The sequence below is a fragment of the Chroicocephalus ridibundus genome, chromosome 10 (assembly GCF_963924245.1).
Source record: "Chroicocephalus ridibundus chromosome 10, bChrRid1.1, whole genome shotgun sequence".
In the NCBI taxonomy this organism is placed as follows: Eukaryota; Metazoa; Chordata; class Aves; order Charadriiformes; family Laridae; genus Chroicocephalus; species Chroicocephalus ridibundus.
This window is the reverse complement of record NC_086293.1, coordinates 4,960,294-4,981,275: the sequence shown is the minus strand read 5'-3', so window position 1 is coordinate 4,981,275 and position 20,982 is coordinate 4,960,294. Positions and strand designations below refer to the sequence as shown.

The 20,982-nt window shown below is 35.0% G+C and overlaps 2 protein-coding genes across 4 annotated transcripts in view; one reads left to right on the top strand and one right to left on the bottom strand.

Annotated features, from left to right (window-relative positions):
• Nucleotides 1-20,982, top strand: part of CENPP (centromere protein P) — a 152,243-nt gene that overhangs the window by 16,517 nt on the left and 114,744 nt on the right. The window lies entirely within an intron of this gene.
• On the bottom strand, nt 860-13,263 carry OGN (osteoglycin). Its single transcript, XM_063348115.1, has 7 exons — nt 13,052-13,263; nt 12,191-12,443; nt 7,700-7,784; nt 5,616-5,774; nt 4,770-4,972; nt 4,090-4,185; nt 860-3,578 (listed from the first exon to the last, which is right to left on the bottom strand). The coding sequence occupies exons 2-7, from the start codon at nt 12,356-12,358 to the stop codon at nt 3,408-3,410; spliced, it is 882 nt and encodes a 293-aa protein (XP_063204185.1). The 5' UTR covers nt 12,359-12,443; nt 13,052-13,263; the 3' UTR covers nt 860-3,407.

Genomic DNA, 20,982 nt, shown 5'->3' with positions numbered 1-20,982 from the left:
CAGGGTTTGGGTTTATAGCTTTTTTATTATTTTGTTATTTAAAAGAAAATTACCTAGGCTGTTAGGTAGAAGCAAACGGTGCTTCTAATAGTTTTCTCACAGTGCAGAGTAAAAACAGGAAAGGTGGATTATTTTTTCCTTTTCTGTTAGTTTTGGTACTTGAGAAGAAAGGAATAATGTAGAAGTGATTGAATACTTCAAATAATAATGAAATTTGAGATAAATGGCAATTACAAGTTTCAAGTGAAGTTGGACAGCACTGTAGTTGTAAGAGGTTGACTGTCACAAATAGCCGTTTTGTAGTGAGAGTTTTCCCCATTAACAAGAGTAATGGTGGGATGGATAACTCAGATCAAGCAAAAAAGCAATTTAAAATATGCGTTGTTTTGACTATAAGCAGGCTTTCCTACAAAGTTGGGGCAGATTTAGGTTGGTTTGAGTAGAGCAACGTTCAGTTGTAAGCATTTTGTGTTCTGTATTATATGATGTTGTGCTTTAGCAGTTGTGGTTTTTTAATGAAACAGGCTAGTTTACAACTTGCATACTTCACACACGCACACACAGTCAAGAATTGAGCATACCGTTACTACTTTGCTGCTGCTCCTCTATTCTGCTGAAAAAATCTACAACGTAGTGCTTTAAATAGATTTTGAAGGCATAAGTGAAGTGTCCCACAAGTCTTTTGTATGGCAGGTCTTACTGTCTTGCCACCGTAAATATTATGTCTGCAAAATGGATTTATATCTGCAAATAAGTTTCTGATCTGGAGAAACCCTTCATGTGATATGAGGCTGAACAACTGAAGCATGTTGGCATTGCCGGAGGAGCAGATTGAAGCTGATATTGATAAACAAAAAAAAAAATTTCAACTTTTATTGGAAATACAGATCAGAAACGAGAGATAGGAAAAAAATAGAATGGTGTACATTCAGCTTGATATTACTACTGGTCACACAAATAGAAGGCAAAAAATCCTGCATGCTAAAGCCCTTCTTACTTAATGTTTTGATGAGTTAACTTGCTATGAATGGGGAAAGTAAATTAAAACACATCAGATAATTTACTGCCTGCATGAGGCATTCAGAAGGTACCAGTTGTCTACCTGGGTTTGCTCACAAAATATTAAGACCGTTAATTAGTGTTACTATTGATATTTACTACTTTTTTAAAAATATGTACAACATTTTATTGTAAAATTAATAATGTGATAATGGTTAGGTCTTAGAATGCTTACATGTGTTTATATAAATGTGCATATATTTGTGTATACACATATAATTTTTTTCATAGGAAGACTTTTGGTGATATTTACTGATCCTATTAATACTGAAAAGAGCTTTATTTGGTAATAATGATTTGTGATGAGAATAAGATCAGTGGCCACTGCTTACGTAACATTATTACATTTATACTTCTAGCTGTGTTTTTTCCATCTTGGGCATTTATCAAAACAGGGATGAGAGAACTAATGTCTTTTTTTTTTTTTTCTAGTACAAATTTGACTTGAAGTTGGAATATATTTTTACATGCTTTGTGGGTTTTTTTTGGTTTTTCGTTTGTTTGGTTTTTTTTACCTTTTGCTGAAGGTAAAAAACATCAAAGTTTTATGAATTACATGGGAAAATGAAAACCAAGTATTATTCTCACTGTTGGACTTGGTTTTTTTCTCAGTTGTATTAAGACAATGGAATTTCTCTCTTGTTACACCAAATAACTTAAAATGGAAAATACTGGGGATCGCTATGTCTTTCTTTGGTAATGGATTCAGGGCAAAAATATTTTTGTCCTGCATTTCATAATTGCGTCCTCTTTCCAGAAAGATGTGCCCACAGTTGATGCTTGACACAGTTACTTAAAAAGTGACTGAAAGTCACTTAGGTCTCAGTGTTCTTAGTGGCAGAGCATCGTCAGTATGTTTAGAATTAAGCGTGCACTTAATTCCCCATAGCACAAGCACTAACAATTCAAGGCTTATCTAAATAAGATAAACAAAACTAATACAAAATATTGTGTGAAATCAGTATGTTAGATGTAGCGATACATCATCATGCATTTGATGCTTAACTATTTCTACAAATTAGGAATCTATACTAGTTTCAAAATTGGTACAAAGTACCACACTTCTGGCATTCATTTCTTTGAGGAGTTTACACCTGTGGTAGGTATTTGAGGGGAGAAACTGAAACTGAATGTCAGAAGTGTATGGTTGGGTAATAAAAGCCATTGTGTCCTGTCTGTTGAGGCCTGCACACATTGATTTGTGTTTTTAATACACTGTATGGTTTAAAGTAGTTATGTGAAATGATGCTTGAAGCTTAAAGTTAACGCTATTTTTAAATTAATGATGGAATCAACTTTTCTTTTTAATTTAAAGACCTGATTTGATTTTTTTCCCCTAATGAGCAGAAGTATTGTTGTACAAGGGTAATTGTTTATCTCGCTGAAATCTTACTTACTTACAGGTAAAAACATTAATTCAGCTTTGTTGTTAATTATATTGTCACATTTCCTTGTCAAGAAAAAGCAGGGGAACAGGGCTCGGTCCATATCATCTGTTAATAACAAAGATACTTGGAGTAATGCTATGCTGTACTTCGGCCATTGTATTAAAATTGGAAGCTTGTGTTGCGAAAATGACTCTTGTCAGTACAGCTGAGCAAAATTTATATATTTCAATTAAAAATACCATGTGTAAAAATAAAATACATGTATAATATATATACACACACAGACTCTTAGATTATTTTGAAAGCAAAATATAACACATCTTTGAAAAGTTCCACTTGCTGTGTTGCTTGGTACACTAAGCCTAAATAGGAATTATTCTGCTGTTCCCCAAACCAAGTTTTTAAGGAAGCTTTAATGACATTAAGCTTTGAGAAGTTCTATTTCTAAACATAACTTTCTTTTGTATGCAACTACATCCAATATGCTTTTGAAGGTCAACTGAAAAAATTTCATTTCAGATTAAAAAAGTGGAATTAAGATGTATTTTTCCTTTGTAGCTTGCTCAAAGAATATTTTGCATTTATCTGAAAGTAAACTGTAGTGATACTGGTAAAGAACATGAACAAGCAGTTGCTTCTGTGATTTTACCTACACGTAAAGAATATGTGTTGGTGAAATAGAAGTTGTGAAGATATGTGTGTGTGCATATAGGTATTTTTACACTTTCATTAAGAGAAAAGACTCTGAAAGCAAGGGTGACACTGTAACTACTAAATAAAGTGGCTGATTTGAAACAATTATTTCAGAGAAGAACCACATTTCAACATAGTAAAACGTTCTGGGTATGGAGGGAAAACGGCACGAGTAAGGGAGAGGATATAAACGTGTAAACAGAGGAAAAAGAACGATCTTTTGTTACCATGCTTAAGTTTTGGCATGTATAATTACATAAGTAGTGGCTAGTAGTATGTTCCTACAGGCAGTGTTCTCAAGCAGGAGAAAGCATTAACGTGCTTTGCCAAGAGGATCGGATTGCCTTCCATCCTTATCTCATCCATACGTGTGCGGATGTAACGTGTGTTATTAGATTTGCAGAATGTGTCATCGGTGATTGTAGTAATATTGTTGTACTGCAAAACAAAACAATTTTTAGTAAATAAATAAATAAACACACACATACATATAAACACGGCCATATATGTTGAAGAAATGTCAAACTTTAATATTATTCCTCTTACCCTTCCATTTTATTGTCATTGGGGTTGATTTGTGTGTAATGTAGATATGTAGGAATCAAGTCTCTTCAAACCAATCAATGAACTAGTAAGCCACTCAAGGTTGTTACTAATGTTTCAAATGTATTGTTGATAAAAGACTATTGCTTATTTTTACCATTTCCTATCCTTGATATACAGAAACTAATGGGAAATTCTTGCACGGTAATTAGCTAACAAACAACTTCTGAACACCAAATGCTTGTGGCCATACAGATTAGAGGTAAATTGTTTTATTTGGAGGAGCATTAGACAACCGTAGCACAACTGCAGTGTGAACTGTTTTAAAAGACGGAGGGTTTGGTTTGAAGTATGTAACTGATGAGGCCCTTCGTAATAGAATGTTAAGGAAATACTTCAAAAATACCTGAAGGTGAAGAATACGCAGACTTTCTGGTAAATTAAGGGGAACAGATTCCAGTGCGTTGTGTCCTAAGTAGAGGTAGGCCAAATTTGTCAGCTTCTAATAGAAAGAGAAAGAGATTATTAATGCTGATATTGCTTGAAGTTCAGTAACTTGTGCCTGTTACAAGACATCAGTATTTTTTTCTGATCACATAGAAAGCATGTAAACCAATCTGACATGAAACATTCTTTTGCTGTGAATGTTTAATTCTATTGTATCAAGAAATTCATAGAACAGGCCTTCTATGTTTTGGAAATTTCAGTGTCAGCTTATTAGTTATAAAACTTGAGGTGAATATAAAGCTATATCCTTGTTTACTAGTATTTATGTGGTTCTGAGAACTGTATTTGAGCCATCAATTTTGAATCGACTTTTTCTTTACATGTAAGAGAGAAAGGAAGTAGGTAAGATATTTCACAGAATTTTTTTTTTATTTGAATGACATGAGAGAGTGAGTGCACAAAGGGCTGTTATTCCAAAGTGCCTCAAACCCGAAATGAAACAAAACTTTGAAAGCTTCTTCACTGTAGTTTGTTTCTTAGATTACAAAAAATACCAAAAAAATCATTTGGTCATATACTGGATAGTCTGGTTACTAATTTTATTTACTTTGGTTACTTAAATTATTGTCTCTTGCTTACCTTGAAAGCATTTGCTTTAATTCCTCTACTCTTGATTCTATTTTGATTTGCATTGAATGTGGTTAATTTGGGAGGTAGAACAGGAAGTTTTATAAGTCGATTTTCAGCAAGAGAAAGTTCTTCCAATAACAGAAGCTTTGAAAAGGCTCCATCTTCTATTTCTTCTATCTTATTTCCACTAAAATCAATTCTTCTCAAGGTAGCTTTACACAAAAGAAATAAAAAACTAAATATTGAATTTATAATTACACGGCATGTCAAAAAATGTATGGTTGTGTATGTTAAACGTTACATTGTTGGCTACATGATCCTAGTTGTGATCTACAAATGTACATTCTATTAAAATATGATTAGAATCCACATTTGGATTTCCTCATGGTCTTAAATTAAAAAAAAAAAATCATGAGGAAAATACTCTGGATCCTTCCTTTTGTTTCTTAGAGGCAGCGTGATTTCAGATATTCGTAGAATTTGTCATGTTGTAGAGTGGGATAGCTGGAAGAGATGCCCCTGGAGCATTTGCAGGAAAAATAATAAATGATCGTTTAAGACTGGATGGGATGTAGACTTTAATTTTATTTTTAGCAAACTGCTCTTTCTCTGATAGTGTGGGAATATTGAAATGGGAGTATTAAGATGGATACATGAGCCAAAATGGGTTTCCATATTGCCTTCACAGTTCCTTGTTTTAGTATAAACATTGAATTAAATAAGTAATATGCATAATATGAAATATAGTAAAGTATAAATTATATCTTATTTTGGTAATCTTGACATACTTTTAAGGGACAACAGCTTCAAATATACTATCAGGTAAACAGAAGTTAAAATTTGAATGTTACTTACTAATGTCAGCAAAATCTGAGACTGCTATCCTTTTTATTTTGTTAAATCGTGCATAAAGATATGCTGTTTCCTTTGGCAGTGGGGGTACAGTTTCGATGTCTATTTCCTCGCAGTACACTGATCCGCTTAAACACACACAGAGCAGGCAAGTAGGTAAATCTGAAAGCAAATTATTTTGAGTAGGCAGTTAAAAGTTATTCAACTAACTTAAGCTAGAATATTCAAAATAGATTTTTCTCTAATATCTCGTAAGATTTCCAGTCATTAGGTTTTTTTAAAAAGTTCTGTTGATGTCAAGTTCTGAAAAGATTTAATATTCTGCATTTCTTTTGAGGTTTGTATTCTTTTTCTTGTGCGCAATTTCCACGTGTATATTCTTTGTTCTTATCTGAGCATGTCTTGAAATGCTATTAATCGATCTGAATTCAGTTTCATCCTTTAGTTGGCTTACAGTATTGTGAATATGACAACTGTAACTCTGTGGCCATGTTGAATGTCATCTTTGGAACCATTATTTTGAAAAGAGAAGTCCATGCAGGAGAAACATCTGTCAAGGCACACATTGCATTGGAGCATTTTTGGCAGGGTCACGTATTCTCTGTGTTACCCCTAGTTACTATTTTGTCTAATCCTTTTTATAAAAACTCCAGCAATTTAGGCATTCTGTTCCCTTTTTTTACGGAGGGTTTTTTTTTTTATAGCTGTTATTTTTAGTAGTGAGGGAAACTCTATCTTTTCTAATGCAGTTTAAGCCCCTTATGGCTTGTCCTGTTCTTCATAGGCATCAGTAGAGTATTAGTCTTTTCTGCTTTGCATTAATCCTGCATGTATGACAGCATCCTGCTGTATGACAGCAGTATTAAAATACATTTAACAAACATGGCTTTGAGTCCAGTTTCGTCACCACTGCTGTCTGATCTACTGTGTTTTCTATATTGTGAGACTTTTGGTTAGCTTCCAAATTGTTCCGTATGTAGTAGCAAGTAGTATGATACTGCCAGGTTGTTTGTTGTCACTACGTAGTAAAATAGGATCTTCCGCAACCAGTGAAGAGTTACAGAAGTAGTCAGTCAATACTGGGAAGCCAACCCGGTACGTATAATAGAGTAATTATTTATTTTTCCTACAGAGGTACTGCATAGAATGGAACTGAGATTTTGTGCTTTAGCTTTGTGAATATTCCCATTTGGTATACTTTAGAGTTCTCCCTCATTCGCCTTTTTTGATTTAGTGCCTTGTTTGTCATATGCTGGAGTGTAGGAAATGAAAAATGGTTGTGAAACGATGTTGTCACTATTTAAAAGGCAACAGTTTTTATCCTTGTCTGTGACTGGAAGCTCTGGTGTTCTCACAGATGTGTTCCGCTTTTGATGAGGGCGTGTTGACAGATGCTATTTGGCAATAACTAACCTTGATTAAAACTTTGGTGGAGATTGACACTCGGGTGGTCTTGATGAATCATCAGTTATTTTTGGAAGTTTAGATCACAGATACACGCGAAATGAGTGTCGCTTATTCAATGCTCTGTTTGGCAGACAGAAACTTTGCTCCTTTCAAGTTTAGAAATCATTGTGGCTCATTAGGAGAAATCTGGACAATATACCTCAGTCTGTAGGAGACTTAGGCTAGTGAAGAACGTTCGTGATTTATTCTAACCATTGACCTCCCTGATCATCAGATGTAAGCTGTGAGATGAGACAGTTCTTGTAAGAAATCTTTTTATCATGTTTCATTGTTACTTGGGTAAGCTGTGGAGCGTACTGAGGTGTGTATTTTGTTTTTCTTGGTTGTCTTGCCTAAATTATTTGACTTGGGTACAGCTCTACAGCAAATACGACTGGGTAGGTCTGTAGAGATTCTTGTAAGCTGTGGTTTGTGTATTCAGAATTTACCTGAGATCCTTCAAATTTTTTCAGCCTGCTCCATCAGAAGTTAGAAGACTTCCCACAGGAGATATGAAAGATATTCATAAATGAAAAGATTAATTCTATATCCCTTGTTATCCTCTGTATATTAAACTTTCATATTAAAATATGTTCTTTTGGAGAGCTTAAATGTTACAGTATTCATATCAATTAACTTACTTGTATCCTTTGTTGGTGCTATATTGCGTTCGCTGTCATCCCCTTGCAGTCTTAGGGAAGTGTCAAGAGAAACATTTGTTCCATCCTTTGTGGGAGAGCAAATACGATTTTTAAAAAACAAACAGCAAACAAAACCCCAGAGTATTACAAGGATCTGAAATAGCATGTTGTTTAAAAATTAACTTCCTAATACGTCCTTATGACACTTAATTTCCAATTTTTAAAATCACGTTGGTCATCCAGTGTATAAAACTATATATATTTTCCACCTTGTTCGTGAGCTACAAAGCTACACTTTGAAAGGCAAAAAGGCAAGTTGGTGCTGCTAGTGTTCTTTAGAAAAATGAAGTTCTTTAGGAAAAAACAGTAGACACAAAATAAAAATAGAGAGAAAATATAGACTACATAGTGTGGAAGGAATATGTAAGCAATGGGTATCTACAAAAACCTGGAGTTCTGAAGACAGAAGACTTTGTACATCATGCAAAATTTGATTTCTTGTGAATTTAAGTTGTATTTTTTTTGTTTTGCCCAAATAATCTTAGTAAAATAACATTTCCTTGCATTTAAAGTTATTCAGAGTTCCCTGTTGAGATAGTCGTTGCATCTTTTCAGTTGCAGGGCAACTCAGTTTATAAACATGTTCCTTTCGGGTATTGGCTGAAATTTAGCAATTCATTTCCATTAACTACACTTAAGTCTGTTTTAATACCTGGGCTACTAACAGAAAGGGCCTTTTGTGACACAGGAAGTGGTAGTCAGGTTTTCATTGAATATTGTAGGAATTTGAGAATTGCATGCTATTTCTAGAATTGTATACATACAGTGGGTTATACTACGGTTTGCATGTATTGAAGTTAAGGGGATTTTTAGGTTGACTGTGGCAGTTCTGCTTGGCTTGCATCATTCTTTATCTTTTTTGATGGGGAATAGTTGTAGGACAGAGTAAGACAATATGCTTTTTGGTCTGCATTGCTATTGAAAACACATGGGGGAAAAGTACATTATTGGGCATGGAAGATGTTTTTCTTTAAACATGCTTAAGAAATCGGGCCCTGGCAGGAAGATGGTCCCCTGTTGAAGAGAACTTCTTACACATTGTGAGTGCTTACAAGTGAACCAATTATTTTTTTTCTTTTTAAATTCTTCTCCCCCTTCTCCCCCCCATTCAGGCACATAGCACACTGATAGTTTATCTACTAGGGCAGTGTGAAAGTAACACTACCTGTCAAGTTAGTTTTGATACTAACTTTGTTGGTTTTTTTTTTTATTTGGTTCCTTGCTATATTTTGCTGTGGGAATTTTTGTATTCTGCAAAATAAACCCCTCCAGTTTGACATAAAGCCCGAGACACAAATTTCTTGTCCAGCCTCTGTTATTTTGACCCTTTTTTAGCCTGTGAATCATCCATCCCTTGGCTCTTCCCAGCGTCTGTCTATCCAGGCTATGGCTCTTTTTTTGCCTCTTGTTTTTGTGGAACGTTTGGGGTAGGTTGGTTTGTTCTAGCAAGACTTCTATACCCAAGTTAGAACGCTGGCAACAGTTCAGCAGTTGTAGCGTGAAACTTCTGGTTAGGGTAAGAGCTTTTGCAGTATTTGGTGTAGAGAAACTGAGGGGTGTGAGCTGAACAGTTGGACTCAAACAAGCAGCAAATTGTACAGAAGATTTCTGCAAAAATGTTTAGGTTGCATAAATATGTTGATTAAGCATGTGAAGACATGGCCCTTGTTGAGGTATCCATGCCAGTAGACACTTCTGTATAGATGGACTTAAAATAGAACAACTGCACTTCTATTGTAGCATGTTTGGCTCATAAGGGGCGTTTTTAATATGCTTGTATGAAAAACGTGTTTGCTGACAGAGCATATCTGTACCAGGTACAGATTTCTAGTACAGTATCTTACTTGAGGTAGGATCCATGAAAGAGTATGCATGTGAGTTCCTTGCAGAATACAGTGTACAGCTAATTTCTGCAAGCAGGAAATGTCAACAACAAAAACCCCTGATTATTTGCAGAATACTGTTAAATACACAAAATTAAACAACAGATTCCCACCCTATCCCCCCCCAAAATAGTAGTATAAATAACCAATATAATGCAATTATTTCCTGGTCAGCTAGAAAAATTCCTAGCTGTGGAATACCGGTGCAGAAGGTTGTCTGGATTATAACCACAGAAAGTTCATTACTTACATACGCAGGGAATGCACTGAAGGCTTACTTACATACTGAAATTCTACCTGCTTCCTGCACTTTACTCCACAGACATGAATTGCCCATACAAAGCTGCATTAACATTCTACGTCTAAATACTTTAACTATCTTAATACTTACGGAAAGTAACTGATTCATCTTTATAACACACAAAGGTCTATAAAGCTGGTAGTTTATATTCAATGGAATAAATTAGTCCAGATATGAGACAGTATCTAATTGGATGGTTCTGTTCTGTTGTGGAAATTAAGATTTCATGTTTTTAAACTTCTAATATTTTTATTCAAGACTAGGGTGGCTGTGGTTTCAAATAATAATTGTAATGAATTTTGTTTGGCTCACCTTTTCCTTAGAAGTAGACTAAAGCTCATTTTGTTGATCACTGACACAAATAGATTTCTTCTGATGTTCACTTAAAATCTTTTTTCCAACTGTATGTTCAAGCACACAGTAAGGAGTTAAATTTGTCATGCAAGATGGATTTCTGACTGGGCATGTTTGAGGAAATTGTTGGAATGTATTTCAGTTACAGTTAACACTTGAAATATTCTGGGAGCTAGAATATGTGCAATAAAAGAATGGAAGATTTGTTTAAATCATCCCATGATTTAAATTGAGAACACTGGATCTTGTATAGATGTTTTTCTTGCACATAAGGAACTAATTTATTATTTTGCAATGAAAACATGTCATTGGAGAACTGACCTGATGGAAATAATGACCGACTGCATTCCTAGAATTATCCTAAACAGAACTGTTGGCCTTCAGAAGACCTCTCTCTAGTTTATAGCACTGCCAGTACAGATTTTGATTAGTCTGTGGCACATCTGTTGGCACTATTTCCTTGTAGGTACACTCATTATTGTTCTTTTTACTGTAACAGTAACATCTTCTTATTAGAATGATTTTAGTAATGAATGTCATCTGATGCTGTGCCTAACTAGTTCAAGTTAACTTTTTTAGTATTTTTTAAAAAAAACTTACTCAGTTGTGAGTGGGTAGCTGCCTGTTAGTTGAGAGTCATTTAAATGGTCTCTTTTTCATAGGTTTATGAAACATGTTACTTCATCATCGTGGCAGATGTCACATTTAAAAATACCTTCAACATTTTTTAATTTAAATATGTAGCTGTTCTTTTTAGTCTAACAGTGGAAAGCTATAATTTAAGTAGAATTGGCATAATTTTAAAAAGGTATACAGACGTGATTTTTCTCTATATATATGATTTTTCTATATTCTATATAATTTTTTACTTATACTAATTATCTTTTGCTGTAGTCTTGTTTTTCTTGTTTATCAAAGTTATTGTAACAAGTACAGTTAATGAAAACTTCCTTGAATTTATTAATACTTGGTTGTTACTGCTTTGTTTGCATATGTGGTGTTTTCCTTGGCAACTACTCTTGGTTAGTTTTTCTGCCTGATCAATGGTGTATCTCGTTCTCTCGATGTGTATCATTCAGGTCCTGTCAGAGGCAGCCTGAACAGAGGTATGAGGTTTTTAACTGTCTCTGTCAGCTGAGGCTGTTGGACTTCATTTAGCTCTTCTGCTTTTGTATTTTCTGTTCTGTTTTGTCTCTTCTGCTTAAGTATTTAATTTAATCAGCATGTATGTGGAGCACACAGCAAAAAAGTTCAGGATCGACCGTTTGGGGGTGCTGGTGAGCGCCATGAGGTTCAAAGTGTTAATAATATAGGTGCCTACCGAGGACTGGATGCTCCATAGTAGTTCAGCACTGCTAAACTGCTGACTTGCAAAAAAACCCCAACAACCCACCCCTGAAAAACCAAGGCAAAAAACTTGATGGTTTGGTAAGTCAAAAGAGAAACTGTGGTTTATACTGGCAGGTTATGTCCAATAAAGTACTGTTTCAAGTATTACTTAGATATTAAAAAAAAAAAATCCTAATTTAAATCACCCTTCTTGTTTTTAAACAAACTTACTGTGTTAATACAATGTTACTCAAACTGTTGAGCTAGTATGCTAGTATATCCCATTCTTGAAACTCTTACAGCAGTAGGCACCTAACTACAGCAGAGTTAAAAATGGTGCTTTAGTCTTAATTTCTGAAAGCCTGTCTTTTGTAGGTTTCTCAAACTGTAGCAAGGGTAGTATTTTTGTGATTTTAATTTGTGGCTTTCTCCATGTCTGAAACCATTGAATGTTTTGCTATTATTATAAGACTTTTCCATAAGACTTGCATACATGCAGGTAACACCTTATTCATATAATGCTTAGCAGTTACAAATATTAAACTGATAATATAAATAAAATACCTTTCTTATATCCTTGGATTGCATTTCATAATCTTGTTGGATCAGGCTTCCCATGGTAACATCTGTATCATACTCATAAAACTGGAGTGATTCTTGCTGTATAGGTGGTGCTGAATTTACCAAAGGTACAAACACAAACAAAAAAAAAGTAGTCTGCAAAGTCTTCATTCTTGCACGGAATAACGTATCTGGCTTTCACTGAGCTGGTGAAGATCTGCTCCTGTGTTGACTATGAAGAATACTTTCTTTGTGACTGGAAATGAAAATGCAATCCGTCAAAACAATATTTAAAGCCTAGAGGACTAGTTGGCAGGGGTTTCTAACGCATAAAGAACATGGAACAACTTTTAACTCTTGATATCCTTTAATTAGACTCTAGCATTATAAAAACTGGTCTTAGCATGAAAAGGAACTGTGAAACAATAAACAATGTTTTCCAACTAATAAGGAAAATATTACCTTAATTGCATCCACTTGTTTCCCAGTGTGTTATTTTTGTTATTAGCAAGAGGATTTTGTAAAGCATTTTATGAAACATTTGGCAGGTATGTAGCTGAACTAATTAAAATGAGAGAGGTTAAAAATGCATTTTTGTTGGTTGTGAGTATGTTTTTTCAAACCTAAATGCTCTATAACAGTAATCTCTGTTTGTCTTTAAATTTGAAAGTAAACAAGAGAAGATAACTTAACACCCCCTGAATTTTTACAGGTTGTACACTTTTCCGAGCAGGGGGAGGAGGCTACAAACACAATCTTTAAAACATTCAAATACACACAGAGTAATTTTTTTCCTGTCTGCTGTAACTAAGTGTTTTATTTAAGCTTTAGTTTAATATACTTTTAGGAAAAAAGTCCACCTACCTTTTCATCAGATTCAAAGTTCTTCTGTGATTCTGTCATAAAACCAGATATCCTTATCTATATGTTAACCTAAAGTGGATTAACAAAAGAGTAAAGCTATGAATTGCACTCAGAATGTTGCAATGAATACTCCTTCAAAGTTTGACAGTCTTAAAAGTGCTTTCCGTGGGGTAAGAAGTGCTTTGCCAGTATTCTTTCCCTAGGGTAAGAGGTAATATCCTGGAGCAGGGGGGTTGTACTTTGAATAACGTTGTAAATGTTAAGTCTGTCTGGCTCATCCTACTTTTGGTATTAGTTGTTAAAATGGTAGCCTTCTGCTTTGTGGTGATTTATTCTTTTTAATTGCTAAGGCTTTTTCTGTAAATCAAATATTAATTGTGCAAACTAGAGGTCCATAACAAGTCATGTGTTATCCATTTTGTTTAATGGTTTAGCTAAGAGACAAAGCAGCTGCCTTCTAACTGAGACAGAGGTAGAGCCAAAACATACATATACCATATTAGTCACACTTTATGAGTAATAAAATGTTTCATTACAAGTTGTATATGTTTAGAGAACTTTCACCTAAGTATGAAATGGAAACTTTTCAGTCTGAAGGAGTTCTGAAACAAAAAAAGTACTTTTTAGAACTCTGTGTGTGTTGAGACTTTCAGACAAGTAATTCATGTCTAAAAGCTTCATTGAATGACTTGTTAGGCAATTTATTGAAAAATTGTTTTCACAATAAATACTTGTTTTGAGTAAAGTTCAGTGTCAGTTCTATAGATAGCTTAGTAAACACTGTCCAGGTGTAGAATTTTCATCTGAACTGCAGGCAGCAGTTTTCTGGGTTTCTAATGCATTTCTTCCTCCCCCATCCTTTTCCTTATTATGTATTTTTGGCAGTCAGTACAAATGCAAGCCAGATGACAAACTTTAAAGTTTACAAAGTAGCTTTTTTTAGTCTTTAAAAAGTATGTAGCAATAAAATCTATTGGGAATATATTCAGATTTACATATCTTTTTCATTTTCTCTCTCTTTTTTTTTTTTTAAGATAGGACTGTCATCTAGAGTAATGTTGGGGATAAACAGTGGACCTATTTGGTTAAGTTTTCTTGTAAGTGCTGCCTTGTTTAGAAACCAGATGTTTGTAGTAAATCTGCAAATTGTAGAGTGGCTACGGCCATTTGCTCTCTAAACTTTTTTCCAGTTTATCATCAGTTACCACTTTCTGAACTCATTAGGCTCTTATAAAAATGTTTTTCATTTAGCTCATATGCAAATTAAACAATGTCATAGTTTGGACTTGGAGCTTGCTTGAGGATAATGATTTTGCTGTAAGTATATAACTGAAATGTAAAGGGAAGAGGTTCAATAATAATGGAAATTGGACTTTGAATCACATTGCTGTTCTGCCGGAACAATATGAAGAGCAAAAGTTTTGAAGTGGCTAGGTTATTAAGGTGTTTCTTGTACATTACATAGGAACTTTCAGTTGGAAGTACTGCTTGTGACAGAAAGGGTGGATTTGCTGAGGAAGGGACAAAAAAGTTGCTGTGTCAATACCATCTTACCATCCCTTGTGGTTTCGTGCATGTCTCAGAAGTAATGACAGCGGCTCTGCTTTCTACTTACCTCTTCCCAGCTGCTGCCCCCCTGCCAAATATCCACGTTAAGGTTTCATCTGGTTCTGGCATCCGCATTTTTCCAGTGCTTGAATGTAATCAAAGGATAAATGTTCTAAGGGAAGGGTATTAAGTATGGAAGCTGAAAACATGATATAAAATATTAAATATATTTGTTATATTCTCATGAGAATATAACATATATTTTTGTAAGTACTGAAATGCTAGATATCACACTATGTACATGGAATAACTTAGTTTTTTCCTTATATATGGCAATTTTTAAAAATGAGGGAAAATTACTAGAAAAATGAGGCCTTGAAAATTTAGGGAGTCTTCATGCAAGAAAGCTCTTACTTGCTTTGATCTGCAAGAGAAGAGGCTTTGTAATGTTAGCAGACCTTAGTAACAGCTTCTGCAGAATACATTGTCAAAAGTCTGTGTTCATCAGGGTCACAAGATTTCAGTGGTATGCTTACCACAAAAACATTGTGTAATGTGCATACTCACTGCTGTTACCCAAGCACTTACAAGAAACTCATGAACACTTACGAAGACACTTGAAGAGTGATATGTTAAGTAATTACTTTGGCATGATGTCATCAATGTTTACCTTACAGTATAGTTTTACTGTCACTTTAAATTGTCAGTGACGAATAAAGTAGTAGTCCTGTCCCGTATTTCATCTGCTTGTCATCCCTTGTACCAGGAAGGAAAAAAAAGTAGTAACAAATAATTTCAAATAAAAACTTTTTATCTGAATGTGTAACAGATGCTTGTATCAGCTCAGGGAAGGGGATGGCATGAGTAGCTGCAAACAAGGGAGGATAGTGTTTCTTCTTTCGGCAACAGTGCTGCTTTATTCTTGTTCAAAATGACTTGGAACAACCACCATCTCAAAATCATCTGAAATGCAAAGTGTGGTTCGTATGTGTTGGCACTAGGGAAGGTAATGGGAAGTATTCACCCTGGCAAGCAGAGCGCGCTTTCTAGGCATTGTTAGTGCTTGGAAGTCTGATATATAGGTACCTGTTTCTTGGACTCTAGTTACAATGATCTATGAACTTAGAAAGTGGTTTCTCTTCTGAAAGCCTAAACAAGCTCCTGTTTTTGAAGAGGGCCTTGATGGTGTGTTTACGGTATGCTTTCTGATTTGACAGGTGTGCAAAAAAGCACACCTGTTTTTTATCATCTAGTTTTTTAAACCCATGATACCTTATTTTCACTGACAAGTGAAAGTATCTTCCCCACATACTTTCACCTGAAGTGTTAGGCATTTTAAATGGCTATTTTACTAATTGTGTTGAAATGGAATCCTGACTTAAATTTGAACAGTAGTCATTTCCCTACAATTTTATAAATGTGAAATGTAGCTGAAGGTGTAAATGAAGTGTAACACTTTTTTACTTCTAATAGAGAGAATCCAGTCTAACAAGGGACACTTTCTCTCTGGATTCTGCTTTCAGAAATTTCAGAAACTTTAGCGGAAAAGGGTTGGATGTAAGGTAGGTGTAAAATTTGTTCCCAATGTTGCCTTCTATCAGGTTAGAAAATGAATAAAAGGCTTTTAGGAGAGAAAAAGAGAGAAGTTGGATGGGAACAGATGGCAGAGGTAGGAAAGGTATAGGAGAGCAAGACAAAAATTAGAGGTAAATATCCAAACTGTATGTGTTGCTGATTGAATTTTCTTCAGTATTTGTGAAGGAATCTAGCATTTAGTAGTGTTTATATGTCAAGAGCAGGTAAAGCAAAAATGAAGCTTAAAATATCCTAGAGGAACTGAGGAAAGATTTTGTTTTGCAGGCAAATGAGCAGGGTTTGTGACTCACTTGAACTGGCTGATGTTCATCTCAGTCCATTTGTCTGGTACATGAAGTGGCCTCATAGATTCTGCCCTGCTCAGAGCTTTAGTATGTCTCGTTCGTTTCTGTTCTCACTTTTCTAACGCTTCAAAGGGCAGATCAAAAAAGAAAACAAACTTTTCCTTAAAAAGTAATCATGCAGGTGCATACTGCAAAAGCTGTCATGAGCAGTTACTACCCAGTTGTCATAGGTGCTAGCATGTTCATTACCTTTTTACCACGTTAGTGCTAAGCACTTTTTACTTAATGCTTAGTAGCTTAATACAAAAATGATAGGAGAGAGCATTTCTGTACTTTTAACATTGCTTTGAAGTGATGTAATGTGTTTTACGCTGGAACTGAGGGCTGGTTGTTGATAATTCTTAGCATGAGGCATGTACGTCCTCGTAAACCCCTGCAAGGCACTGAAGAACTGATTGACCTGGTAGGAGACAGATTACCGGAGGGGGTGTCTTTTTCTTTCTGTAAAGTTGTTGGTTAGATATTACTTCTCCAGGGTGCCTGAAGGAATTATGTGGAAGCAGGGACTGGCACTGCCTACATAAAGGGTTGTGATTGAGTGATGGGAGGCAGAACACCAGGAAGAAGAGGGAAGAAGAAGAAAAAAGGAGAGCGGGGAAAAAAAAGGGGAGTGGGGGTGGGGGCTTATCTCTGGGGTGCCTGGGTTAGCAGGGCTATGAGGAGCACTAGGGAGATTGCAGTAAGATTGCTGTCAAGATATTCCTTATGAGATAAACTAAAGCTGAGATTTTTTTAATTTTTTAAATACTCAGGTTTGTTTTATATTTAGGCAAAGAAGGTATATTTTTGCAGCTGCTTAAAGACCTTGGATTTCGTCTTGTATCATAGTCTCTAAAGGACAATATTGGCAAGTTCTGAAGTTTCTGGGGTTTATTGTTTTTAAACATTCTTGAAAGAAATAAGTATGGATTATTGCTTAGCTTCCTCATGCCTGATGAACACTGGGAATACACAATGTTCCAAATTAGTGTCTTGGGCAGAAATGTGTCCGTGACAGAACAAGATGGGGACAAATTAGGAAAGCTTTTAAAGACTTCTGGGCATTTATAGAGGTAAACACAATTCCAAGCTTTCTTTTGTATGTGATTTTTTTTTTTCTCTCCATGTAGAAGGTAACATGTTCAATATTCCTTAGCATACCTTTTGTATGAAGTGTGATTAAACACTTTACAGTGTTGACCAGCTGCTGTGGATTGGAATAATTATAATAGAAAAGGTTTTATGGAGTAAAAGGTAGTTACTGAACCAGTCTGGTAACATGTACAACATAATCTACAAGAAGTGAAACATAGATTTACTATTAGAGAACAAAGACATGAAGTGATGCTAAAACTGAACTCAGTGTTTGTCATTTTATTTTCTTCTTTTTTAACCTAAAATAAATAATTTAAGTATCCTGGATTGTTCTCTACATCGTTTTGTTTTTCTAAAATACAGGCCTTTTCTGCTTGACTGTTTGTGTGGCATGATTAATTTTACCTTCTAAAATTACTTTTGTCTCTGTGATGGTACAGTTGCATGTTTTGACTGCTGCATGTATGTGTGATATGAAACTTCTCTGTGACTCCTGCATCCCCCTCTGCTTTTTGTTGAGATCCTGAGACAGGGGTGTAAAAGTAGTTTTTGGGCAGTTTAATGACTGTGCTCATGCTGGGGCTTCATTTGTTATGAGAACAAAAAGCCAGAGTACCCAAAAGGGAGGAAGCAGTCTCCTGGTTTGTTCTTGAACAATGCACAGCAATTGGATTGAAGGTGATACCATAGAAGAGTTGTTGTGTAATATTAAACAAAGTCTATTCCAATTCAGCATCCCTGAGGGATGGAGGATGTTTTGGAGATAGTATTAAATGCAAAGTAAATGGTCATCATGTCTTAAAGAGAAAACTAAGAACATTCCTAAAGATTCAGAGTGACCAGAAAAGTACCAGATAGGAAATAGTTACTCATAAACACCTCCAGTATTTTTATGAAAAGTTGCAACTATTTCCAAGGCTCAGTGAATTAGATTAAGTTTAAGTCACCGTTAGGGCCACCAGCTGCACAATAGAGACAGCTGCAAAATGACCTAGTGATCGCATGAACATCCTTCCATATGTTTCTGATTTACAATCAGAATTTTTTAAAGCTGAAGACATTACCCTTATTCCTTGTATTCCTGGAAAAGAAACAGACTTCTTGTATCAGTTATTGTGTTACAAATGAATAAAGCACATTTTTAAAACAAGGCACAACAGTAAACAGAAATCAAACTACAGTTAACAAATACAAATGGTAGCTGGAGTAATAGTACTGTCTGCTATTTACCCCAACCCTTCTGTTGAACATATGTTCTCTTGAATTTTGCCTGTATATCATCAGTTACACCCTGAATCAAAAGCCAACATACCTCAATTAATTAAAATTGCTTAAATTCCTTCCTGAATTGACATTACTTCTTTATAATAATATCATCATTTGTTGAGAGCCATTATGATGTCTACAGGGACACTACAGTCAGGGCTCCAAGACTCATTGGCCTTATGTGTTCCTGTTATCTGTTCCTTGTGTTATTCATAGCATAAAAATTCATATTTATGTCTAATCTTCATATTTATCTATTTTTTCCTGTGTTGTGCTTTATAATAGGGGAAGGTTGATTTTTTTTTTCTCTGTAGATGATTAATTTATGCAATGAATTACAAATCAAGGTATTATTTATTTTTCTTTTAAATTAATTAGGTTGTTAGAAATATAAATTTTGGACAAAATAGTTTAAAACATTATATGATAAGTGTGTATATTTGTGGAGTTCCATAACTTCCGATAGTGTATGCACAATTTGGTTTATAACTGAAAAGTTCATCCTCTTGCAGTGGTATTGAAAAATGATTGCAAAATCTTTTTGGTGTATAACTTCTTTGCTTAAAAAGAAATAGTATATTCTCCTTTTATGTGTTTCAGATAGGAAATTCCTATGTTTATTGCTTACAATGATCGAGTTGGGAAACAAAGAAGGAAATTGATTCATATTGTGAATTCAGTGGAATGTGAATATGTTAAAAGAAGTCAGAAAACTTGAAATGTTAAACCATCTGTTTTCTATAAAGGAGTTTCTTTCCTAATCTATGTAACTTTTCATATCAGAATACTGAAGTAAATAGCTCAAAAAAGTAAGCCTCATAAGTATTAAATACCAACAACAACAAAAAATGAAAAAGGCAAATTATATTCCCACTGTTTTGAGGCTAAAGGAAGAAATGTAGACGGCTAAAGGAAGAAATGTAGACAGTTGGATTAAACTACTGTTATTTCTTGATTTTTGATATTTTTTTTTACAGTAACCTGTTACGATATAGATTTTCTGGAAAAAAAATCTGTCATATTTGCTGTAGTTTTGAGAGCTTTAATTTTAGTCTGAAGTAAAGCTCCTCACCCTCAAAAAAAAGAGAGTGGGTCTAATGGCCTCATCACAAGTGTTTTGCTCTACTGATCCACCCTAGTGCTTCACCTTAATTGCTAATGCAGTCACGATGTTGTAAACCAGATCAGGCTTTGTTTCTGTATTTACTGACTCTGCTGTAAATAAACTAATTAAGCTGTTTGATACTTGGTAGGTTTTGGTGTTACTGGTAAAATAAGTAGCATTTTAATCCATGCTTAGTTCTTAGTTTATGAATCTATTCCCTGCTTTAAAAAGAGTATATAATATTCTGAAAACAAATACCAGAGCAAACATAAAGCAAATATCACAGAATTGTAGGGGCTGGAAAGTACCTTCGGAGATCATCTAGTGTGTTTTGAGACCAATATCTTTGTGGTTATGTGGTGGTATAATTTGGTTTATAGAGAGCTACATGGCTAGGCTGCTTTGTGTACCTGAATCAGTGTGGATGCCGGTCTGCTACAGAACATTGCAACATGGAGCATTGTAGACAGGCCATTCCCAAATGTAATGAGCTAGAATATACCTTGGCATATAACCATAGTTGGTAGTGCTTAAAAAAAGTTTAAAATTCAACCACATCAAGGCAATAAGCATTTACTAGTAGTGAAGAGCAATACCAGCATATTACCATAGCCCAGGACAGTGCGAACATAGAACTGGGTGTGGAATTCAAAATAAAGGTTAGTGTGCAATATCCCATCTCCAGCATGGCCATAAGCAGATGCTTTGGGAAGACTGAAGCATGTATGAGTCTTGTCTCGTCCTCTCTTTTCCATTCTCCAGCTATTTTCAGCTCAGCACTTTTGTGCCTACTGTGCTTTGTCTGTTTAACAACCTGTAATGGATCTCTTCTAAGAAATACAGTTACTTATCCAGTCTTCCCTTGAAACCACATATAGAATTATTGCTGCATCCACTGTATTCTCAGGCATGTGGTTTAATGGGCTGACTACTCATTGCTTACAAACTTTTGTTGGTCTAGTTTGTACCTGGTACATACTAGCTTCATTTGATGGCTC

What these genes read in the sequence shown, in the direction of transcription:
- OGN (XM_063348115.1), bottom strand. Translation starts at nt 12,358, where the DNA reads ATGAAGACTTTGCAGACTACTTTTTTTTTGTTTGTGTTTGTACCTTTG. An exon ending in AATCCAAGGATATAAGAAAG is followed by an intron (nt 7,785 to 12,190) that starts GTATTTTATTTA and finishes TCTCCCACAAAG; the next exon opens with GATGGAACAAATGTTTCTCT. An exon ending in TTAAAGCAAATGCTTTCAAG is followed by an intron (nt 4,186 to 4,769) that starts GTAAGCAAGAGA and finishes TCTTTCTATTAG; the next exon opens with AAGCTGACAAATTTGGCCTA.